General features: G+C 48.6%; 1 protein-coding gene across 2 annotated transcripts in view; it reads right to left on the bottom strand.

Moving 5' to 3' along the window:
- Positions 1 to 25,497, bottom strand: part of LOC308676215 (3 beta-hydroxysteroid dehydrogenase type 7-like) — a 105,728-nt gene that overhangs the window by 33,835 nt on the left and 46,396 nt on the right. For both annotated transcript variants that reach the window (XM_081342010.1, XM_081342009.1), the window contains exon 3: positions 14,367 to 14,531. In XM_081342010.1, coding sequence (XP_081198136.1) covers positions 14,367 to 14,531 — 165 coding nt within the window. The remainder of the gene's footprint in view (positions 1 to 14,366; positions 14,532 to 25,497) is intronic.

The raw sequence follows: 25,497 nt of genomic DNA, 5'->3' as shown, positions 1-25,497 counted from the left end.
AGCGCCGGGGATTTTTCAGGAGGTGATGGAAAGGACGCTTAAGGGAATACCAGGGGTTTGCCCTTATTTTGATGACGTCCTGATCGCAGCCAGCTCCCCGGACGTGCTGGCGACCCGTTTAAGGACGGTCCTTGAGAGGTTCAGGGGGGCAGGTCTCAAACTCAAGAGGGAGAAGTGCAGGATTGGGGTCCCAGAGACAGAATTCCTGGGGTCAGGATAGATGCTCAAGGCATCCACCCATCTGCATCAAAGGTGAGGGCAATCAAAGAAGCCCCTGCTCCCAAAAACAAGCCTGAATTGCAGGCGTTCTTGGGGCTCCTCAATTTCTACCACACATTCCTGCCTCACAAAGCCTCAATTGCAGAACCCCTACATAGGCTACTTGACAAGCAAGCGCCTTGGGAATGGACTGACAAACATGCAAAAGCATTCCAAACACTAAAAAACATGTTAGCAAGCGATGCCACTGTCACCCATTTCAGGGAGGATCAGCCAATCTGTCTTGCGTGCGATGCATCCCCTTATGGGATTGGGGCAGTGCTCAGCCATCTCAAGGAGGATGGAACTCAGGCTCCCATCGCCTACTACTCCAGAACCCTGTCAGCTGCAGAGCGGAACTACGCCCAGATAGACAAGGAGGCACTGGCAGTGGTTGCTGGAGTAAAGAAATTTCATGATTACCTGTATGGCAGAGATTTCATAATCTTCACAGACCATAAACCTTTATTAGGACTATTCACAACTGAGAAACAAACACCACAGATTTTGTCACCTAGAATGCTAAGATGGTCAATATTTCTCTCTGCATATTCTTGTAAATTGATACACAGACCAGGGAAGGAGATGGGGCATGCTGATGGTCTCAGCAGACTGCCCCTAATGGACAGGGAGCCGGACCCAGCACCGGCTGCCCAAATCCTGGCAATTCAAGACCTGCCAGAATGCCCCCTCAACGCGAAGGACATAGCCACAGAGACACCAAAAGACAAGGTTCTGAGCAGGGTTCATTCGTGGGTGAGTAGTGGGTGGCAAGACAAATCACCTGGGCAAGAGTTCACTGCTTACTTCTCAAGAAGGTTTGAACTGTCCACACACAAAGGGTGCCTTTTGTGGGGAAACAGAGTCATCATTCCCACAAGGCTCAGGGAAAGAGTTCTCCAATCACTACATGAAGGACACCCAGGGATAGTAAGAATGAAGGCTTTAGCAAGGAGTTACCTGTGGTGGCCAGGGTTGGACAAGGAGATAGAAGCACAGGTAGCGGGGTGTTACACATGCCAGAGGACACGGCCAGAACAACCACACGCACCAGTCCATAAGTGGGAGGAAACACACTCACCCTGGTCCAGGGTGCACATAGACTACGCTGGCCCATTCCAAGGTCACACATTTCTGGTAGTTGTGGATAGTCATTCAAAATGGCTTGAGGTGGTACCTGTAAGCAGCATGACATCAGCAGGGACCATCCAAGCATTGAGGGGGATATTCGCTACACATGGGTTGCCTGATGTAATCGTGTCAGATAATGGAACGCAATTTACTTCCTCGGATTTCCAGGTGTTCCTGAGGACCTTGGGGATTAGACACGTCACCTCGGCCCCCTTCCACCCTGCCAGTAATGGATTGGCAGAACGATTCGTGAGAACAACAAAAGATGCACTCAAGCGCATAGTACAGGGAGATTGGAAGCAAAGACTAGCCACATTCCTCCTTCACCAACACGCAACACCTTGCACTGCCACAGGCAAAAGCCCAGCGGAACTCAGATGGGGGAGACGCCTCATTACAACTTTAGACAGGCTCCATCCAGACAGAGTAGCCACAGACACGGGGAACCCCAACATCAAGACACATTTTACCTCAGGGGACCTCATTTGGGCCAGGAACTACAGTACGGGTTATCCATGGGTGCCAGGGGAAATCATAGAGCAAACAGGGCCCCTTTCCTACAGAGTAAGGGTGGAGGGGGGACTCCTGTGGAAAAGGCATCTGGATCAACTGAGGAAAAGGACTCCTGAAAGGGGGGCAGAGGACACACTGGGGGGTGAGGAGGAAGATCCAACACAAAAGCCAATACAAACACATTCACCAAGGAGGATGGTTGGGGGGGAGCAATGGCAACCCCTGTACAGGCAGGAGTCTGATAGGGAAACCAGGCAGTCATCAGGAATCAGCAAATCACACACACAGACACACAGCAACCTTCCTCAACAGGAGCTGCAGGAAGGAATGAATAGCCACGCCACCATACCTCCGGAAGAACATGTACCAAGAAGGTCAAGTAGGCCACACAAAGCGCCAAGCTACCTCGATGACTATGTACGTTCATAAGGGGGCAACAGATCAACAAGTGTATCCATTGTAACCATGTTTTGTAAATATGTGTATATAGTTGGAGATGGTATGACAGAGGAAAATCCTCACTATGGGGGAAGGGGTGTAGTGTATGCTGCTAGCATACACAGGAAATGCCAGCGCAGCAGGGGGCTGGTCAGCTCCAGGCGATAACCGCTGAGGCGGGAAAAGCCGGACGGAGCAAGTTTGACAGCCCCCGGCATGGTCAGCTCTGGCGGGAAGCCAGGGTTTAAACCTATTGGCCACATGCACTGGCGGGAAGCCCAGGTTCAATTCTATTGGCCATCATTCACCTGGGCAGGTATAAGAAACACCAGGTAAACCCCTTTGTCTCAGATTCATTCCTGATCCGAATAAAAGAAATACTACCCAGCTCAAGTGTCCGTCTCTCTGTGCGACCACGCGACATTTCAGTGGCCAAAGTATTTGAGTTTCAACTTCAGGATCTGGCCTTCTAAAGAGCAGTCAGGGTTGATCTCCTCTAGGACTGACCGGTTTGATCGCCTTGCAGTCTAAGGGACTCGCAGGAGTCTTCTCCAGCACTATAGTTCAAAGGCCTCAATTCTTTGGCGCTCAGCCTTTCTTATGGTCCAAAATCTCAGGATATCCTTATGTTTTTAACAGCTGGTTAGCAGCTGTGAGGTTGCCAAAAGGCAGCTAAGTGATTAAGATAAGTCTCATTTAAAGAAAACTTGTATAAAATGTTTTATAGATGGCATATGACACCAGTAAGATTAGCAAAAATGTTTAAAACACTTCGAATAATTGCTGGAAATGTAAACAAAAGCCAGGTATTTACTATCATATCTGGTGGACATGCCCTAAAGCAAAAATGTTTTGGGTTAAGATACATACATGACTGGAAAAGATGACTAAAAGACAGATAGAATTTAAGCCAGAATTGTTTTTGTTAGGACTATTAGGATCTAATTATGAGAAGGAGAATGAATATTTAATATTGCATGTACTGACAGCAGCGGGAATAGCATTTGCCCAATACTGGAAAAATGAAAACTTACCAGCTGAAGAGGTTTTAATTAAGAAAATCTTAGAATGTACGGAAATGGATAGACTGACGTTAGAGATTAAAGAGAAAGAAGATTCAGTTTATTATAGAACATGGGATAATGTTTACCAATGGTTAGGAAAACGAGCTAGTAAGAAGTGAATGTGATATGTTATTTGGAATATATATTTGTACGAAGAATGACATGTATTGATTAACTGATACTGGTTTTGATTATTGTTTATTACATTCTCTACAGTTATGTATCACTATATTAACTATTGTTAATTGAACATGTGTACCCGGACAAATGCCTGTTTGCTAAAGAATGAAAGTTTTATTGGGGGATAACCCCAATGTTGATCCCAACCCTGTCCTAATCCCAACCCCAATCCTGATCCCAACCCCACCCCAAACCCCAAACCCTAATCCCTAACCCGATCCTATTTTATCCCTAACCCTATAAAATTCAATAAAATCCTTTATTTAAAAAAAAAGATAAGCCATAATGGTTGGCAGTTGTCATGGAAGACACATCTCCTGGGCTGGTTGAGGTCCCAAACTTCCATGACTGAAGATCAGAGATTCTCCAGTGCCAATCCATCTTAACCATTACGCCAACGTTAGTTCTTTATTTTTATTCACAAATCAATTAGTTTAGTGTTGTAAAGCATGCATATTCTGAACAGGACATACAGTTCCACCATAAGAATGTTAAAATAGTCATATTGTCTCAGGCTAATACCAGTACCACTGATCAGTGGTGTGGTTCTTAGAAAGGGCAACCAGATACTTCAAAGGTCTCACAACTGGGGGGAGAGGGAGATTTTATTTTTTTAAATTCCATTTATATCCCGCCCTTCTCCGAAGACTCAGGGCGGCTTACAAGCTTAGCAGTAGCCTGCTCTCCTTCTCACCTTCTTCTCCTACAACTGGTGTTTACGGCCACCAATCTGGATGTAACACTGAGTCCTGAAGACCAACAAGCCTTGCTAGATATCCTCCATGAATTGCTCTTTGAATCAGAAGGGAGCTGTAAGGGACCTTGGAGGTCTTCTAGTCCCACCCACGGCTCAAGGAGGAGACCCTATACTATTTAAGACAAATGACTGTCCAGTCTCTTCTTAAAAACCTCCAGTGATGGAGCGCCCACGATTTCTGGTGGCAAGCTGTTCCACTGGTTAATTGTCCTCACTGTTAGCAAGTTTCTCCTTAATTTCAGGTTGCTCCTCTCCTTGATTATTTCCATCCATTGTTTCTTGTCTTGCCTTCTCGTGCTTTGGAAAATACTGTAAGTTGACCCCCCTCTTCTTTGTGGCAACCCCTCAAATACTGGAATACTGCTATCATGTCGCCCCTAGTCTTTCTTTTCTCCGTGCCTGCAACCGTTCTTCATATGTTTTAGTCTCCAGGCCTTTAATCACCTTAGTTGCCCTTCTCTGCATTGTTTCCAAAATCTCAACATCTTTTTTGTAATTTGGTGGCCAAAATTGGATGCAGTATTCCAGGTGTGATCTTACTAAGGTTTTATATCGGTACTGATACTTCATGTGATTTTGATTCTATGCTTCTCTTTATACAACCACGGATTGTATTAGCTTTTTTAGCTGCTGCCGCACTCTGCTGGCTCATATTTAAGTGATCGTCCACTAGGACTCCAAGGTCCCTCTCACAGTTACTGTTTCTGAGCCAAGTCTCTCCTAATCTGTACTTGTGCCTTTGATTTTTTCCTGCCTAAGTGTAAAACCTTACGTTTCTCCACATTAAATTTCATTTTGTTAGATAGGGCCCAGTGTTCAAATCTATCACGATCCCATGCTGGCTGGGGAATTCTGGGAGCTGGAGTCCATATATCTTAAAGTTGCCGAAGTTGACAAAAATAGGCCTGTGTAAACCTGAAGCTGGTTCCACTAAAACCAATTGGATAGGGGGCTTAAAATATATGTTCACTGAGGACTAAAATAACTTCCTTGCATCTACCCTCATTTGAGTAAGCCAACAGGGCCTTGGTTTGTTGCAAAAAATTTTTCAAGTAAGGTTACTATTTCCTAAATAAAAGATTCCTTTTAAAATATGCCCCAACATGCCAATTTTGGCTATGCCAAAGTGATTCAAAGATCAGGCATTGAAGAAAAAATGATTTTTTTGGCCGCCAGTGTGCATTTTTATGTCTGCAAGCTACAAATCCTTTATACAGACTTTACTCATAAGCTTATTTTTCAAGAGACTGCTTGAAGAGAGAGAAAAATGAAACCAGCTGCATTTTTAAAAAATAAAAATAGAATAAATGAGGACCTTTGCATCTGAAGATGCATGCATCATTTAAGGAACAGGACCTCATCCAAAAACCTAAAGAAAATTAGCATTGTTTGGGCTGATAGATTGTAAAACATGCACTCATCACCAAGAGCAGTAGGAAAAATATTTAATTTTTCCACTTATACAAAAGCTTACAATTTAACCTAGGGCTCTGTAAGAGAATCTGGCAGGTTAAGATAGAATAATAACTTCTCAAGGACTAGATTGCTTTTTTAAAGCAAATCTTATTTTAATAGCTATATTTTATATATTTTTATAGATTTTTTTAAGCCAGATAGTTTTAGTGTTACTGGTAAGTGTTTTATTATGATATTTTTTACTGAAGGTTGTTTTAATGTTATTCTTCCTTTTGTACCCTGCCCTGGGCTCTTTCGGGAGAACAAATGGTATAAATATAAAACTAATAATGCTAAGAAATAATAATTCTGAAAGAAGAGAGAATGACCTACAGCACGTTCTCTTCTCTACCAAGCAATGACAAATAATATTAAGCCACCAGCAATTCAGGGTACAAAGTTTTGGTTCAAATGTCTTATGAGCTCACAAATTTCCTTTGCTTCCTAAAATCATTAGAAATGAAGGCTCTAATTAAATCACACCTTGAATAAATCACACACAAAATAAAATAAAAGATTTGCCTTCCCCTCTAATGCTGTCATCCCAATGGTATTATTATACCCATGCCAGGAATAGCGCAACATGGAAACGGTTTTGTATTGGGAAGCGGTCAGCATAAGGGATGGTAGATAAATTGTGGGGGGGTTTTGATGGAGACGTGCCTCCTATAAATGTTAAAAAGCCTATAAATGTTAAAAAAACTGTAAAACTTTTAATGAGAAAACAAAAGACCTAACTGACTACATCTCTCATCAGGCAGAATACAAAGTAAAAGTGAGAAAACGTTTGTAGACATGCGCACTTAGTAGGACAAAACAGAGTAAAACCATAACATGGCTGAACATGTGACATTCACTATGGTTACATGATAAGATAGTAACACAGGTGCAGAGAGCAGGGGAAGACGTACAGACAGAAATGAACAAAGCTGGCAAAACTAAAAAAAACACAGTGACAGTTTTGTCTAGCGGTTGTCAAAGCTCGTCCTGCAGCAAGCAGGGCAAAGTACCGAACACAGGAACGAGAGACCTCGCTGCGAACTGAAAGCACTTTATTCCCCAAGGCAACAGCCGCAGCAAGAGACAAAGCCAGCGTTGGCCGCTACCTGCAGCCAACGCTGCTATATACACACCCGAAACACCCACCCATACTCCACCCAAACACGCCCACGCCCTCCCATTCCCTATATCTTTCCCACCCCTCCCCTACAAGCCCCTTCACCCGGCGCCTAACCAGGTAAGCCCCCTCCCGTGCTCTGCCACCACCATGCTCCACCCCCTCACCCCCTCCCTGCCGCGCCCATCTCTGGACCCCCCTGTGGTCGTCTACGTTCGGGGCCCCCAGCCACCCAAGCATTGCGACGGGGAGGGACCCGTCCCCCAACAGGCTCGCCGGCTCCCGAGAAACACAGTCCCGTGCACGACCGTCCAGTGCCCCGGGCTGCTCCGCTGAACGTGGTCCCGGCAGCCGAAGCCGGGGAAGGGCCGGCGTCGTGCTGCGGGCTCCCGAAGCGGCGGTCCCACTACCAGCTGGTCTGGAGCTTCCGTTGGGCGTGCCACCGGCTGGGGAGCCCCGTGCAGGCGTGGCGTCGGCCGGAGGAGACAGCCGCAGCAGCGCGGTCTCCGAAGCCTCCTGAAGCGCGGCCGAAACTCCCGAAGCCTCCCAGGCCGCCATGACGCAGGGTGGGTCCGGGCCTCTGCCGGTCGCGCCGTGGGCCGGGGAGACCTGCGCAGACGTGCCGCCGGGCGAAGACGGCAGCCGCGGCGCGGATGGGGAAAGCAGAAGCGGCGGCGCGGCCCCCGGAGCCTTCCGGGCCGCCGCAGAGCCGGGCGAGTCCGGCGCGGCCTCCGGAGCCTCTCGGGCCGCTGTAGAGCTGGGCGGGTCCGGCGGGTGCCAGGTAGGGGGTGCCGTAGAGGTGGAGGGGCCCCCCCTCAAGTGTCGGGCTCCCGAGGCCCGACATGCTGCCCCCTCTACCAGGGGCCCACCTGGAATGCAAGGAGAGAGGGGTGAGTGCTCCGTTATGTGTCCTGCAGTCTCCCCCTGGGTCCCTCCTGGCTTCCCTGGATGTTTCCGGTGGAACGCTCGGAGAAGGCGTGGCGCGCACACATCCCCGTCCCGCACCCAGGTGGCCTCCTCCATGGGGTATCCCTTCCAGAGCACCAAGTATTGCACCCGCCCCCTCCATTTTCGGGAGTCCAGGATCTCCTGTACCTCATAGTGGTCGCCGTGTACAGGCCCTGGGCCGCCCTCCCCCACCGCCGCAGAGGCGGTTGTTGCAGGCTTCAGCAGGCTACTGTGGAAGACGGGGTGTATCTTCCCAAGGAGGGGGGGTAGCCGAAGCCTGACGGTGACAGGGTTTACTACCTGTATTACCCGGAACGGCCCGAGATACTTGGGCCCTAGCTTCTTACAGGGCACCTGTAGCCGCAGGTACTTCGTGGAGAGGTATACAAGATCACCTACTTTAGGGGGTGCAAACGGCCGTCTCTTCCTGTCTGCCTGCTCTTTGTATGTCCCTGCAGCCCGCTCTAACGCCTTCTTCGCTATCCCCCATACCTTCTCCAACCGGTGCATCCACTCCCCAGGTGTGCAGGACGCAGGGGCACCCTGGTCACAACCCGCGATGGGGACGAATTCATAACCAGAGACTACTTTATAAGGGGAGAACCCAGTGCTGCTATGCACCGCGTTGTTGTAGGCTACTTCCGCAAAGGCTAGCAGGTCCACCCATTCAGACTGCTGGTATGAGACGTAACAACGCAGGTATCGCTCCACCGCCGCGTTTGCACGTTCCGCAGCCCCGTTTGTGCTTGGGTGGTACGCCGAGCTCAGGCCCTGTGTTGCTCCGATGTAACGCACGAAGTCCTTCCAGAACCGGGCCGTGAATTGCACCCCATGGTCCGAGATGATACGTCGTGGCACCCCGTGGAGACGGTAGATGTGCTGGACAAACAGCCAGGCCAGCCGACGGGCCGAAGGCAACCCCTTGCAGGGAATAAAGTGGGCCTGTTTCGAGAACAAGTCCACCACTGTCCACAAAACGTTGTACGCCCTGCTTTCCGGTAGCTCGACCACAAAGTCCATGGCAATGTCCTGCCAAGGCCGTACGGGGTCCACCACCTGTTGCAGAAGCCCTGCCGGTTTGCTGGTGGAGGGCTTGGTGGTTGCGCAAACGCGGCATTTCTGCACGTAGCTCTCGATGTCTCGCCTCATGGTCGGCCACCAGAACTGGCGGCGGGCCAAATGTAGGGTTTTTACGAACCCGTAATGGCCTGCCTGCCTGGCGTCATGGCACTGATAGAGCGCTCGATCCCGTGCCGCCGCAGGCACATACAGCCTGACCCCGTGCCAAGCTAAGCCGTCCCGCAACGTGAGCGTATCGGGGTGCGCCTGCATCCATTCATCAGTTGCCAGCGCCCCCTTACAGGCCCGCAGGAAGTCGTCCGTCAAGGTGTTGGCCTTGTGCTCCGCCCCCTCCACCGGGCGGGGTGGCGGTACCAGTGCCTGTACTACCTCCTCTTTCCGGCAATCGTATTGAGGTAGCCGTGACAAGGCGTCTGCCAGGAAGTTTCTACCCCCGGGCACATACTTGAGCCGGAACCGGAAGCGCTGAAAGTACTGGGCCCACCGCACGTGCTTCGGGGACAGACGGCGGGGTGTTTGCAGGGCTTCCAGGTTTTTGTGATCCGTCCATACCTCGAACTCTTGACTAGCCCCCTCAAGAAGGTGTCTCCATGTCCCCAAGGCCCAGCGGACCGCGAAAGCCTCTTTCTCCTAGATAGCCCAAGCCCTCTCCGCGGTGGTCAGTTTCTTGGAAGCGTAAGCGCAGGGCCGCAGCTCCCCCATCGCATGCCGCTGCAGAAGGACAGCCCCAACGGCCACGTCACTCGCATCGGCCTGCACTACGTAGGGCAGGTCAGGGTTCGGGTGTCGTAGGACGGGCTCCTTAGCAAATTGTGCCTTGAGCATCTCAAAAGCCCGCTGGCATGCAGTGGTCCACGCTAGCTTTTGCCCTGGCCGCGGCGGTGTTGCTGTTTGCTTTGTCCGCAGCAGATCTGTGAGCGGCAAGGCGATGGAAGCGAAGTTCGGAATGAACTGGCGATAAAAATTAGCGAAACCCAGGAAGCTCTGCAACTGTTTCCGGGTTCGTGGGGCCTGCCACTGTTGGATGGCCTCCACCTTCCCTGGATCCATCTCCACCCCGTTTGAGGACACCCGATATCCCAAATAGTCCAGCCGGGGCTTGTGAAACTCACATTTAAAGAGTTTCACATACAATTGGGCGTCCCTCAGTTTGGTTAGTACACACCGAACCAGGGCGACATGCTCCTCCAGCGTTGACGTGTATATGAGAATGTCGTCGAGATAGACCAGGACCCCCCGGTACAAATGATCATGCAGGACTTGGTTAATCAACTGCATGAAGACCGCGGGGGCTCCTTGCAGACCAAACGGCATTACCCTGAACTGAAAGCTCCCCAACGGGCAATTGAAAGCCGTCTTCCATTCGTCGCCGGCTTTGATCCGGACACGGTAGTACGCCTCCCTGAGGTCTAATTTGGTGAACACCCGGCCCGTAGCCAAATGGGCCAGGAGGTCCTTCACCAGAGGGAGGGGGTACAAGTGCTCTACACATACCGCGTTAACCCCCCGGTAATCTACGCACAGTCTTAGGGTCCCGTCCTTCTTCTCCCTGAATAGGACAGGGGCCGCCATCTTGGACCGGGCGGGCTGGATGAACCCCCTCCGCAGGTTCTTATCTATGTATTGTCGAAGCTCCTGCATCTCCCGGGGCGCCATTGCGTACATGCGGGGTTTCGGCAGTTTTGCCCCTGGCTCCAGTTCGATGGCGCAGTCCGTGGGGCGGTGGGGCAGCAAGGCATCACACTCTTTCTCATCGAAGACGTCTGCTAGATCGCCGTACTCCCATGGCACCTGTATCTCAAGCCCAGCTCCCACCCCCGCGGCCCTCTCTGGCCCTCCGGTCCCCTCCGGACCCATGAAGGAATGCTTTGCAGGGGGCTGGGGCCCTGTCCCTAGACGAAGGTGTCGGCACCCCCCCTCCCACCAGACCGTGGGGCCCCATCTGTCCAACCACGTGAGCCCCAGGATGACCGCCTCCGTCATGGACGGCACCACGACAAACCGTAGGGTCTCCCAGTGTGTACCCAATTCCATCCTCACCGGTGCCGTCACATGCGTGATCGGTGCCCCACCCAGAAGGGACCCGTCTACCTGCTGGAACCGGAGAGGTTTGGGGAGCCGCTGAAGGGGGATGCCGGCCTCCCTTGCCGTTGCCAGGCTGATAAGGCAGCGCGTGCTACCTGTATCGATCAAAGCCTTACATTCCCTCCTTTCGCCTGTTTGTGGGCTTATCAACGTCACAGGCAACACAAAAGGGCACACTGGAGCACTTACCATCGGGTCCTCCTCGTACTCATGGTCCTCAGACCCGTCGGATGTGTCGGTCCGTCCATCCGCCGGCCCCTCTGGACGCACCGGGGTTGACGTTCGGGGTGTCTTGTCGGCCACCTGGTACGCTGCTCTGGAGCGCTCCGTGGTTCTCCTGGGGGTTGGGACCCTTGCCACCGGGGGGTTGGGCCCTGGCCGGGGCGGTGGTAACGGGCAGTCCACCGCCCGGTGGCCCGGTTGGTCACATCGGAAGCAGCGAAACGTTGGACGGGGCGCCGGTAGGGGGGCAGGTTGTGGCACCGCCGGCCCGGGCTTCCGCCCCTCAGCTTTCGGCCCTCCCCCGGCCCTCCAGGCTCCAGGGCCCGCTTCAGACCTGCCCCGAGTGTCCTGCAATCCAATATCCAGCTCCACCGCCACCCTGAACCAGTCCTGAAGCCATGCCGGGACCCCCCGAACCACACATGCCCGCCGGAGAGCTCCATCAAGGCCGGCCCGAAAGTGGTGCACCAGCAAGCGCTCTGGCCACGAGCGCAACCTGCCCGCAACCCTGCGGAACTCGTGCACGTACTCCTCCGCTGGCCGACCCCGCTGCCTGATGGCTAAGACCTCAGCTTCTGCACGGTGTATACGGGAAACATCCTCAAACCGGACGCGCAGGGCATCCAGGAATAGCCCGACGTCGCCGAGTTCACGGGCGTGGTCACTATAAAGATCCGCTGCCCAGGTCGCAGCCTCTCCCTGAAGGCATGCGGTGACCGCCACCACCATCGCCCACTGAGCTCAGCCACCACTCCCCCCCCAGGGTCTGGCTGCTGGCACCCTGGGACTCCGCCGCAGGGTCTGCTGGTGGTGCTTCCCGCACCTTAGGCCGCACAGCTGGCTGGGCGTCCTCCACTTCCCTCTCCTCGGGTGGTGTTGCCTCCGCCGCGGCCACGCCGGCCTCCTCCAATCCAGTCTCCAGGGCGGCTCCTTGCAAGCCCTCTGCCATGGCACACAAAGCGGAACACAGCAGAAAGGCAGAAAGGCCGCGGCGCTATGATAACGCTGGCTTTCTGTCAAAGCTCGTCCTGCAGCAAGCAGGGCAAAGTACCGAACACAGGAACGAGAGACCTCGCTGCGAACTGAAAGCACTTTATTCCCCAAGGCAACAGCCGCAGCAAGAGACAAAGCCAGCGTTGGCCGCTACCTGCAGCCAACGCTGCTATATACACACCCGAAACACCCACCCATACTCCACCCAAACACGCCCACGCCCTCCCATTCCCTATATCTTTCCCACCCCTCCCCTACAAGCCCCTTCGCCCGGCGCCTAACCAGGTAAGCCCCCTCCCGTGCTCTGCCGCCACCATGCTCCACCCCCTCACCCCCTCCCTGCCGCGCCCATCTCTGGACCCCCCTGTGGTCGTCTACGTTCGGGGCCCCCAGCCACCCAAGCATTGCGACGGGGAGGGACGCGTCCCCCAACAGGCTCGCCGGCTCCTGAGAAACACAGTCCCGTGCACGACCGTCCAGTGCCCCGGGCTGCTCCGCTGAATGTGGTCCCAGCAGCCGAAGCCGGGGAAGGGCCGGCGTCGTGCTGCGGGCTCCCGAAGCAGCGGTCCCACTACCAGCTGGTCTGGAGCTTCCGTTGGGCGTGCCACCGGCTGGGGAGCCCCGTGCAGGCGTGGCGTCGGCCGGAGGAGACAGCCGCAGCAGCGCGGTCTCCGAAGCCTCCTGAAGCGCGGCCGAAACTCCCGAAGCCTCCCAGGCCGCCGTGACGCAGGGTGGGTCCGGGCCTCTGCCGGTCGCGCCATGGGCCGGGGAGACCTGCGCAGACGCGCCGCCGGGCGAAGACGGCAGCCGCGGCGCGGATGGGGAAAGCAGAAGCGGCGGCGCAGCCCCCGGAGCCTTCCGGGCCGCCGCGGAGCCGGGCGAGTCCGGCGCGGCCTCCGGAGCCTCTCGGGCCGCTGAGGAGCTAGGCAAGTCCGGCGTGGCCTCCGGAGCCTCTCGGGCCGCTGTAGAGCTGGGCGGGTCCGGCGGGTGCCAGGCAGGGGGTGCCGTAGAGGTGGAGGGCCCCCCCCTGAAGTGTCGGGCTCCCGAGGCCCGACAGCGGTTAAGGCACCAGGCTAGAATGCAGGAGATCATAAGTTCAAGTCCCACCTCAGACATGATTGGGCCAATCATTCTCTCATCCCAACTCACCTCACAAGGTTATTGCTGTGGGGAAAATAGGAGAAAGGTATGACAAGCTGAGCTTGTCGATCGGAAGGTCGGCAGTTTGGCGGGTCGAATCCCGAGTGCCGCGTAACAGAGTGAGCGCCTGTTACTCGTCCCAGCTTCTGCCAATCTAGCAGTTCGAAAGCACGTAAAAATGCAAGTAGAAAAATAGGGACCACTCCGGTGGGAAGGTAACAGCGTTCCGTGCGCCTTTGGCGTCTAGTCATGCCGGCCACATGACCACGGAGACGTCCTCGGACAAGCACTGGCTCTTCGGCTTTGAAACGGAGATGAGCACCGGCCCCTAGAGTCGGAAACGACTAGCACGCATGTGCGGGGGAACCTTTACCTTTACCTTTACCTATGTTGGACATGTTCGCCACCTTGAGTTATTTGTAAAAATAATAAGGATATAAATAAATAAATGGTGTTGAAGAAGACTCTTGAGAGTCCCTTGGGACTACAAGGAGGTCAAATCAGTCCATCCTAAAGGAAATCAACCCTGGCTGTCCTTTGGAAGGACAGATAACTGCAGCTGAAGTTCAAATACTTTGGTCACCAAATGAGACGAGAGAAGACTCCTTGGAGAAGGTCCTGATGTTGAGAAAGATGGAAGACAAAAGGAGAAAGGGAATGGCAGAAGATAAGGAGGATAGATAGTGTCATCAATGCAATGTACATGAATTTAGATAAGGGTCCATGGAGTCACAAAGAACTGGACACAGCGACTGAACAAACAAATTGCTATGAAGAAAGAACACAGAGAAATAATAAGTGGAGCTTCAGTCCCAAACTCAGAAACAGAGTTTCTCTGTGATCTCTCTGGCTTGGTTGGAGATGCAAATGAACAATTATTCAGAGAAAGGTTGACAATGTAATGATGATTTAATCCAAGTGAGCATGTACCAATGGCCAGGTCACCGGCACCTTCCTTGCGCATAGAAGAAAAGAGCTGACTCACCTCTGTCCAAGCTGCGCATATTTTCATCCAGATGCAGGTCAAAAATCCGTACTTCGGCAAGGTTGGGCTCTTGTTCCAGAAGCATTTCAACCAGATATTTTCCCAGGAAACCACAGCCTCCCGTCACCAGATAGATCTGGTTTTTGCTAGTCAGCCTCATCTGTGCTGGAAAGGGAGACAGAACCAAAGAGCACACTTAAATTGGGACTACAAGAAGTTGGGATGAGTGGAAGAGGCAAATGAACAAAAATAGACATAGTGGATTCCAAGGCGGAGATTAAGAATATGAATTCTTAACCACATGTGTCACATATGGGAAAAAGGAAGGACCCTGAGACTATACTCCAGAAGGAGCAGTAAAGGGAGCAAAAAGAAAAAAAAATGAACACGAATGATTCAGCATAGTACAGTGATTAAGAAAGACATTGGGCAGAGACAAAAGATTAAAATAGAAACCAAGAAAATAGATGATGGGACCTATCAGAAAGAATACTTAAAAGAGAAACATTTGTTTGAATATGGTTAAAGAAATAGAAAAACTTTGGAATATACTACTTTTTAGAGGGATGAATTTTTTAATTAATACAGTATGCTTCTTTCCTTTCTGTAAAAAAAAAAGAAAAGAACATTAAGAAAGAAAAGTATAAAAAATGTTTTGAATTAGAGTTAAAGGATTAGATGATTAGATCTATTGAATGGAATGTTTAAAGATTAAACAGATTAGATATATTCTTAGATGTGGTTAAAAAGAATAAGAAATTGAGGAAATATAATCCCGAGTGCCGCGTAGCAGAGTGAGCGCCTTGTTACTCGTCCCAGCTTCTGCCAACCTAGCAGTTCGAAAGCACGTAAAAATGCAAGTAGAAAAATAGGGAACACTACGGTGGGAAGGTAACAGCGCTCCGTGCGCCTTTGGCGTCTAGTCATGTTTCTATGGACATCACCAGATGGTCAACACAGAAATCAGATTGACTATATGCTCTGCAGCCAAAGATGGAGAAGCTCTATACAGTCAGTAAAAACAAGACCAGGAGCTGACTGTGGCTCAGACCATGAGCTTCTCCTTGCAAAGTTTAGGCTTAAACTGAAGAAAGTAGGGAAAAGCACTAGGCCACTCAGGTATGAATTAAATCATATCCCTGTTGAATATACAGTAGAGGTGACAAATAGATTTAAGGAATTAGATCTGATAGACAGAGTGCCTGAAGAACTATGGACAGAGGTTCGCGACATTGTACAAGAGGTAGCAACCAAAACCGTCCCAAAGAAAAAGAAATGCAAGAAAGCAAAATGGCTGTCTGAGGAAGCTTTGCAAATAGCTGAGGAAAGGAGGGAAGCGAAAGGCAAGGGAGAAAAAGAAAGATACGCCCAATTGAATGCAGAATTCCAGAGAATAGCTAGAAGAGATAAGAATGCCTTCTTAAATGAACAGTGCAAAGAAATAGAAGAAAACAATAGAATAGGGAGGACCAGAGATCTTTTCAAGAAAATTGGAGAAATGAAGGGCACGTTTAATGCAAAAATGGGCATGATAAAGGACCAAAATGGCAGGGACCTAACAGAGGCAGAAGAGATTAAGAAGAGGTGGCAAAATTACACAGAAGAACTATACAAGAATGAGCTTAACGTCCCTGATAATCACAATGAGGTGGTCACTGACCTCGAGCCAGACATCCTAGAATGTGAAGTGAAGTGGGCCTTAGAAAAACTGAGCAACAACAAAGCTAGTGGAAGTGACAGTATTCCAGCTGAGCTATTCAAAATCTTAAAAGACAATGCAGTAAAAGTGCTACACTCAATTTGCCAGCAAATTTGGAAAACTCAACAGTGGCCACAGGATTGGAAAAGATCAGTTTACATTCCAATTCCAAAGAAAGGCAGTGCCAAAGAATGTTCAAACTATCGCACCATTGCACTCATTTCTCATGCTAGTAAAGTCATGCTTAAAATCCTACAAGCTAGACTTCAGCAGTATGTGGATCGAGAACTACCAGAAGTACAGGCAGGATTTCGAAGAGGCAGAGGAACTAGAGATCAAATTGCCAATATACGCTGGATCATGGAGAAAGCTAGGGAGTTCCAGAAAAACATCTACTTCTGCTTCATTGACTATGCTAAAGCCTTTGATTGTGTGGAACACAACAAACTGTGGCAAGTTCTTAAAGAGATGGGAGTACCAGACCATCTTATTTGTCTCTTGAGAAACCTATATGCGGGTCAAGAAGCAACAGTGAGAACTGGACACGGAACCACTGATTGGTTCAAAATTGGGAAAGGAGTCCGGCAAGGCTGTATACTGTCGCCCTGCCTATTTAACTTATATGCAGAGCACATCATGAGAAAGGCAGGGCTAGATGAATCAAAAGTTGGAATTAAGATTGCCGGAAGAAATATCAACAACCTAAGATACGCAGATGATACCACTCTAATGGCAGAAAGTGAAGAAGAACTAAAGAGCCTCTTGTTGCAGGTGAAGAAGGAGAGTGCAAAACTTGGGTTGAAACTTAACATTAAGAAAACCAAGATCATGGCATCTGGCCCTCTCAATTCCTGGCAAATAGATGGGGAAGAAATGGAGGTAGTGACAGATTTTATTTTCCTGGGCTCCAAGATCACTGCAGATGGGGACTGTAGCCAAGAAATTAAAAGACGCTTGCTCCTGGGGAGGAAAGCCATGGCAAATCTAGACAGCACACTAAAAAGCAGAGACATCACCCTGTCAACAAAAGTGCGTATAGTCAAGGCTATGGTCTTCCCAGTTGCAATGTATGGCAGTGAAAGTTGGACCATAAGAAAGGCTGAGCGCCAAAGAATTGAGGCCTTTGAACTGTGGTGCTGGAGAAGACTCCTGCGAGTCCCTTGGACTGCAAGGCGATCAAACCGGTCAGTCCTAGAGGAGATCAATCCTGACTGCTCTTTAGAAGGCCAGATTCTGAAGCTAAAACTCAAGTACTTTGGCCACCTAATGAGAAGGAAGGACTCACTGGAGAAGAGCCTAATGCTGGGAAAGATCGAGGGCAATAGAAGAAGGGGACGACAGAGAATGAGGTGGCTGGATGGAGTCACTGAAGCAGTAGGCGCGAGCTTAAATGGACTCCAGAAGATGGTAGAGGACAGGAAGGCCTGGAGGAATGTTGTCCATAGGGTCGCGATGGGTCGGACACGACTTCGCAGCTAACAACAACAACATGTTTCTAGGAAAGGTGCTGACTATATATATATATATATATATATATATATATATATATATATATATATATATATATATATATATATATATATATATCACTGGAATGTAACTCCTCTTTCACACTGTTTCTAGGAAAGGTGCTGACTTTCCAAGTGACATTTTCCAAACAGAAAGGCAGTGAGCCAACAGTCACGGATCATCGCTGCCTTTCATGCAATTGCTCCTAGAGACTGTCTCTATGTTAGAGTTGGCACTAACTACCAGAAGGACAATAGCTCTCCTACTTCTCCAAGTTCTCAAAGTTTGAGTATTTTCCTAAATTGTTTGCTTTGGAGCTTCTGGGTGTAGGCTATAGCAGGGAGGAAAAATGGATTTGAACCAACTATTAATCATAGTTTCCGTTGGGAAACCATGGCCATCCTAGAGCAAACCAAGTCCCAAAACGCTCGGGAATTTCTAGAGACCTGGCCCTAGCTATCAACAGATGCGTAGACATGGACAATACCTACAGACTGTGCCAAAGAGATAATCAACAAGCAAAAGGGGAACAAAGCGACCCCAGCACCTCTCCACCAGCAATCAGCACCCAGTTGAGCATAGATTAACACCAAGATTAACAAGAAAATAATACTCCAATCAAGGAACTGCCAAACAAGCCAATAGTGGACAGCCCAGCCAAAGAACCACGCCAGGGCACACCACTAGAATATAAACTGAGAACAAATCCCGTTCCTTACTAGGACTGACGATGCAACCTAGTTTGGGTAATGAAACGACTGCAAAGAAAACCAAGGTCAGAGAGTACTGAAAACCCCAAGAATCAACCCTAATTGCAGGATATGTGTGTTTGTGTCTGTGCTTCTCCAATTAGTGGCTCATTTAGGGCAGAAATCCATGCCATTATTAACAAGCCAGGAAGCTTACCAGAATGCCTCCATTTACAGTCAAGTGCTGTGTGACTTCCTGCTTGAGACATAATCAAAAGAAATGTTAGACCACCGCTAGAATGATAACTCTACAACACATTTGTAGCAAGCTATTCTTCTGGGTTCTTAGTCTACATCGGGGGTCTTCAAACCTGGCCCTTTTATGACTCGTGGACTTCAACTCCCAGAATTCCTCAGCCAGGCAAGCTGGCTCAGGAATTCTGGGAGTTGAAGTCCACGAGTCATAAAAAGGCCAAGTTTGAAGACCCCTGGTCTACATATTCAGGCATTCCTCTACTTACAATCATTCATTTAGTGACTGTTCAAAGTTAGAGCGGTACTGAAAAAAGGGATTTATGACCAGTTTTCACACTTCCAATCGCTGGAATATCCTCAGAGTCACGTGATGAAAATTTGGGCACTTGGCAACTGGCATGTATAGAAGACAGCTGCGCTGTCCCGGGATCCTGTGATCACCATTTGTAATCTTCCCAGCCAGGTTTTGACAAGCAAAGTTAATGGAGTAATCCAGATTCACTTAATGACTGTGTGTAATTCACTTAACAACTGTGGCAAGAAGGCCATAAAATGGGGCAAAACTCATTTAATAACTGCCTTGCTTAAGAATAGAAATGTTGGGCTCAATTTTGGTCATAAGTCGACCAAACTAACCTATATGTTAGTTTTTAAAAAAAAAAAAAACTCAAAGAAGAGAACTTTGAAGAAGTTCTTTGTTCTGGTCCTGCAGGTCTTTTTCCTTTAATTTTTATTTATTTTATTTATTTATTTTATTTTAATTCCATTTATATCCCGCCCTTCTCCGAAGACTCAGGGCAGCTTACAAGCTTAGCAGTAGCCTTCATTCTATGTATATGCCTGCTTATTAGGGCTTTCACATACACCCCAAGCGGCATTATTACAAAGTCAGCTTATTGCCCCCAACAATCTGGGTCCTCATTTTACCTACCTCGGAAGGATGGAAGGCTGAGTCAACCTTGAGCCTGGTGGGACTCGAACCTGCACTAACTGCAGGCAGCTGGTGTTACTTAAGAAGGCATTAGCCCACTGCTCCACCAAGGCTCTTAATTTTAGCACCCTGTCAACAGTTCGAAGTACACATTTCTCCTCCTATTTTTGTATATGCTCAAAAAAACCCCTCTCCACGATATCTTATTTTGCTCTAGATGTCAAAAAATACACATTCTTTAAAAAAAGGATGTCGGCAGATAAAACTGCCTGATCAATGCTAATGCTATGCAAAAAGGAAGACTGGTAATTGCTCGCTTCCTCTATTTTGAACCTTGGCCACAAACAAGATGCTACAGCACAGCCATGTTTTCTCAACTTTTAAGATGCGGGGACTTCAACTCCCAGAATCCCCCAGCCACCATCGTCAGCAAGAAGGGAAACCAGATCTTTAAAAAAAAATACACCTGTCTTCTCCAATGCACTACCTTTCAGATGTAACCCCCAGAGAAGAGAAAAGATGCTAGCTAAGAAGATGAGGGGGGGGGGGAAGCAAACTCAGAAAAGCAGGCTGTAAACAAAACACAAAACCAGATTTCCCTTCACCAAAACCAGTCATATGACATTCTCCTTTTAACGAGTGCAAAAAAAACAGGAGAAAGAGCAAATCAACCATTAATATTTCTGGTATTAGATCAAGATGGGTGGTGGTTCCCTACCCTCAGGTTCGGGAAGCTTTCTGGAGAACCACGGCCAAGGGTGTCCAGAGAGAGATCTTGGAGCTGAACCCACCAGAGGGATCCACTCTAGCAGACAAGAATGCAAGCAACCTCAGCGAAACTCTGTGCTGTACTGCCAAGGGGAACCTCCCATTCTTTCCCCAATTATCAGATCATCTGAGGTAACTGGAACACCAAGCTCAAATATTTCTTTGCCAAGCTTCTACCAACAGGCAAATAAAAAGAAAAACAAGATATTTCTGATGTATTTTTATGTATTTATTTCTGTTGCAAGGGACGCGGTGGCTCTGTGGGTTAGGACGCTGAGCTTGTCGATCAGATGGTCGGCAGTTTGGCGGGTCAAATCCTGAGTGCCGCGTAACAGAGTGAGCGCCTGTTACTCGTCCCAGCTTCTGCCAACCTAGCAGTTCGAAAGCACGTAAAAATGCAAGTAGAAAAATAGGGACCACTACGGTGGGAAGGTAACAGCGCTCCGTGCGCCTTTGGTGTCTAGTCATGCCGGCCACATGACCACAGAGATGTCCTTGGACAAGTGCTGGCTCTTCGGCTTTGAAATGGAGATGAGCACCGGCCCCTAGAGTCAGAAACGACTAGCACGCATGTGCAGGGGAACCTTTACCTTTACCTTATTTATTTCTGTAGATATATATGGCTGCTCGCTCAGTGATTCTGGGCCGGAATGGGACAACTTGCCCCAGCCAACTCACCATGGAACAATTCAATAATTCAACTTAATTATTTAAAATAGTTAAAACATTATTTTAATTTTTGTCATTCACATTCCATCTTGTCCGTCCTTTGGCATCCGTTCTTTAATGATGCTGTTCCACTATTTCTTTGATATTAGCCTCCCGTGGTGAGTTGTCCGTGGCGAGTTGGCTGTGGCGAGTTGTCGTAGACCCTGGGCCAAGAATACTTTGAACTGCCTAAACTCAATTCTAGTAACTTTCTTCTGAAAAAGGAAAGAGTATCCCATAGTATCCCCAGCCTACGCCAATGCTTCTTGATCTGAAGTGCTAGGAGCCTGGAAGATCTTCCTACCATCACAATAGTCTCTTCTCCTATCTTCTTCTTGAAATTGTCTCCACCTAGCTTCTTTCTGTTCAAGGGATGAGTCCTGCCTCGCAAGAAAAAAACAACTTCTGGATTCAATTCCCAGGGACAGATGCTAAAGAAGTTTCCAAGAGGATGCTAGGATAATACTGAGTCAATCCAAGTATTTGCCCTGTTGGGATTTTCTTGAGACTGGCAAATGGCCCTTCAGGAATTGTGTCCCTTCTTTTTTGAGGGGGGAAAAAAGGTGTCCTACTTAAAATCAGAATTTTTACCACCAATTTTTGTCCTTCTTTCATCTGGGGTAGTCGGGCAGGGCATAATTGTTAGCGAGATCAGATATGCTTGTCTACACCAATAAGGGTAGTCATAACCATAATCATAATAGTAAAGTTGGAAGGGACCTTTGGAGGTCATCTAGTCCAACCCCCTGCTCAGGCAGGAAATCCTACACCATTTCAGACAAATGGCTGTCCAGTCTCTTCTTAAAAACTTCCAGTGTTGGAGCATTTGCAGCTTCTGGAGGCAGGTTGTTCCACTGTTTAATTGTTCTAGCTGTCAGGAAGTTTCTCCTTTGTTCTCCATTGCGTCTCTCCTTAATTAGTTTCTATCTGTTGCTTCTTGTTCTGCCTTCAGGCACTTTGGAGAATGGCTTGGCTCCCTCCTCTTTGTGGCAGCCCCTGAGATATTGGAAGACTGCTATCATGTCACCCCTAGTCCTTCTCTTCATTAAACTAGACATATCCAATTCCAGCAGCCGTTCCTTATATGTTTTAGCCTCCAGACCTCTAATCATCTTTGTTGCTCTTTGTACTCTTACATCGGCTTAGACAATTGTTAAGTGAGTTTTGTCCCATTTACTGACCTCTCTTGCCATCGCTGTTAAGTGAATCACTGCAGGTGGTGAGTTACTAATACGGTTGTTAAGCAAATCTAGCTTCCCCATTGACTTGGCCTGTCAGAAGGTTGCAAAAGCTGATCACATTCCCACAGGGATGCTGCAAAGGTCCTAAGTTGTGAAAAACGGTCATAAATCATTTTTTTCCAGTGCCATTGTAACTTCAAACGATCACTGAATGAATGGTTGTAAGTCAAGGACTGCCTATACCCAGCTAGTAAGAATTGTGACCTGATTTTGTTCAAGCGAGTGGGACAATGTTTGTTACTCCTGAACAGAACACCTTAAAAGAAATGAAAGCTTTCTTAAAATAAACCCTTCAGAAGATAACAGTGTTATCAGCTTGCCAATTTAAATACAGAACATAGAACACAGAACATAGAGTAGCAGGATTGGGAGGTCTTCTAGTCCAACTCCCTGCCTAAATAGGAGACCCTATACCATTCTGGACACATGGGGCTGTCCAATTTCTTCTTGAAAACCTCCAGTAATGGAGCAGCTTGAGGAACTGCGTATTTTTAAAGCATGAAGCAATATGGCACCATCTTTATTATCACATACCAATCACTCAAAGAGCCAAGACTTGCTTTTTATTTACTTTGGCTACACCAGGCTAATATTTAAGAAAATTCCTCAGAAAGACCAAGGCACGTACAACTTAGATAATAAGAGAAATGATGTCAGATTATTTAGATGGAGTTTAATTCCTCTGTTCTTTTTTAGTGACTCACATAACTTCTTTAAAGCCTCTGTATGCTCACTTATTTTCACACATTATTGTTTCAAACCACTCTTACATTTTTTAAAAAAAAGAAAAAACACCCAGTGAACTGAGCACAGAACAAGAACAAAAATGTCAGCGGGATAAAAAAAAATGCAGGTGTTTCAAAAACAGCTTCCTTTTAGACACGCACTCTTCAAACATCACCCTGGATTTTATTGAGGCCTAAGATTAGCTGATAAAGATCCAAATGTTGCATTTACTTTGATTACTTAAATTCAACCGTTTTATGGTTAATATTATGCAAGGGCATTAAAGACACTATTAAAGATAGAAGTGTTACAAATCCCTCCAAGGGAGCAAGTCATGTAGAAGAGTGTAAGTAAGATTTACATGTGTGCATTAGCACAAACGATGAAACAAACTCTTTGAAAGTCTTACCAGCAAAAGCGCAAGGGTGAAAGTACTTCAAACTCTGAATCAGGGAGCGAAACAAAAGAGGTGGTTGCTCACTTAGACGCTGCTTTGCTGAACCTCCGTCTTAGTCACCAGATGCAGAAATGTGGCTTAGAAGCCCGGACGCACCACAAGCTCTCATATAGGAGAGCAAAGAGGAAGCGAGAATGAAAGGAAGTGCCGTAATGAGCAAGGTGTAATACTACTCGTTTCCTTCCTTCCCTGCTAAGTTCCCATCACAGCCACGGATGTCTGGAATTGCTCAAACCCGATACTCTCCAGAAGTTTAGGCAACTTCTCCATCCATGGTTAAGAAAGATGGAGGTGACGGTACCACGTCATCCCCCGTTAGTGGTTAAAGAAAAAAAAAATAACACGTGGATTTTCTTCTCCACAGGTAGTCCTCAACTTACAACAGTTCATTTAATGTCCCAAAGGTGCTTTTTTCAAGGAGCAACTGGGCTTTCTTTGTTTTTCCTTGAAGACCTTTCACTTCTCATCTGAGAAGCTTCTCCAGAAGAAGCTGTTCTGTACCAGCCTGCTACCAACCCTGCAGAAAAGGCAGGGACAACCCCTTTTACAAGAAGGCAAGAGGCTGGAATTACGCCTGCCAAATTTATTACCACAAAAACAAACGGAACAAGACAAACCAAGAAACAGGAGCTTTAAGAAACATGAACTATCCAAGCGGTTGCCTTCAGCAAACCAGCCCTCCCCACACATTCCCCTTATATAGAGTTCAGGGCGTGGCTTCTCTCTGCCTCCTTCCGAGAAGCCCCATTGCCTTCCTCTGTTTACTCCTAATTGACTGCCTCCTGCGTCGGGCCTCCTTGAACAGGGCCAGCTGTGGGTCATCTTCATCCACGCTGTCAGGCTCACACAGCTGGGTCTCCGTGGTGACCAAGTGGGAGGGGCCTGGCTGAGGGCTCTCATCAGCAAGATCTTCAACCCCCTCAGCAAGGTCTTCAACACCCCCCTCCTCCTCCTCTGAGTCGTCCGACCCAACTGCCGAACCCACAGGCTGACCCTGAATCACAACAGAAGCTTCTTGGATGAGAAGCGAAACGTCTTCAAGGAAAAAAACAAAGGAAGTCCAAACTGCCTCTTGAAAAAGCACCTTGGGGACAACCATAACCTGGATGACTGGGAATCTCTGTAGACGGTTCATTTAGTGACCATTTGAAGTTACAACGGCACTGGAAAAGTCACCTAGGACTGTTTTTCACACTTACAACCATTGCGGCATCCTCAGGATCATATGATCAAAATCCAGACGCTTGGCAACAGACTCTTATTTATGACGGTCGCAGTGTCCCGGGGTCACATGATCCCCTTTTGTGACCTTCTGACAAGCAACGTCCATGGGGAAGCCCGATTCACCTAACAACTGTGTGAATAACTTAACAACTGCAGTGACGCATTTAACAACTATGGCAAGAAAGGACGTATGGCAAGCAAAACTCACTTAACAACTGTCTCAGTAATAGACATTTTGGGCTCAATTGTGGCTATACATCAAGGACTACAAAATAACGGGATAACAGAATATTAAGAGTTGGATGGGACCTTGGAGGTCTTCTAGTCCAGCCCCCTGCTCAAGCAGGAAGCCCTATACCAGTGATGGCGAACCTTTTAGAAACCGAGTGCCCAAACTGCAACCCAAAACCCACTTATGTATTGTCAGGTGCCGGGTGGGCGTGGCCCATTGGGTGGGCGTGGCCCATTGGGTGGGTGTGGCTGTGGTGGTAACGGCAGACTGGCTGGGACTAAAAAGTTCAATCAATCAATTACAACTTTGCGAGATCTTTCTCCCCCCACCCCACGAGAAGCTGAAATTGATTGATTGAACCTTTTTTTTTTTTGCACACGGCAGCGGAGGCCTAAAGCAAAAAGGTTTTATAAAACCAAGCTGAAGGCCTAGGACTGGGGCGGCTCTGCATGCCACCTGTGGCACCCGTGCCATAGGTTCACCACCAAGGCCCTATACCATTTCAGGCAAATGGCTGTCCAGTCTCTTCTTAAAAACTTCCAAAATTGGTGCTTCTGGAGGCAGGTTGTTCCACTGATTAATTGTTCTGACTGTCAGGAAATTTCTCCTTAGACTACCTATATGGCCTGCATGCAAATTAAGCTGCCCTCAGTTCTCATTTAGAGTTGAAGGGGGGGGGAAATCAAATAAAC

The sequence above is a fragment of the Vipera berus genome, assembly GCF_964194415.1.
Source record: "Vipera berus genome assembly, chromosome: W".
NCBI classification, from domain to species: Eukaryota; Metazoa; Chordata; class Lepidosauria; order Squamata; family Viperidae; genus Vipera; species Vipera berus.
Note: the sequence above shows the minus strand (reverse complement) of the source record. Positions and strands in the feature narration are given on the sequence as shown.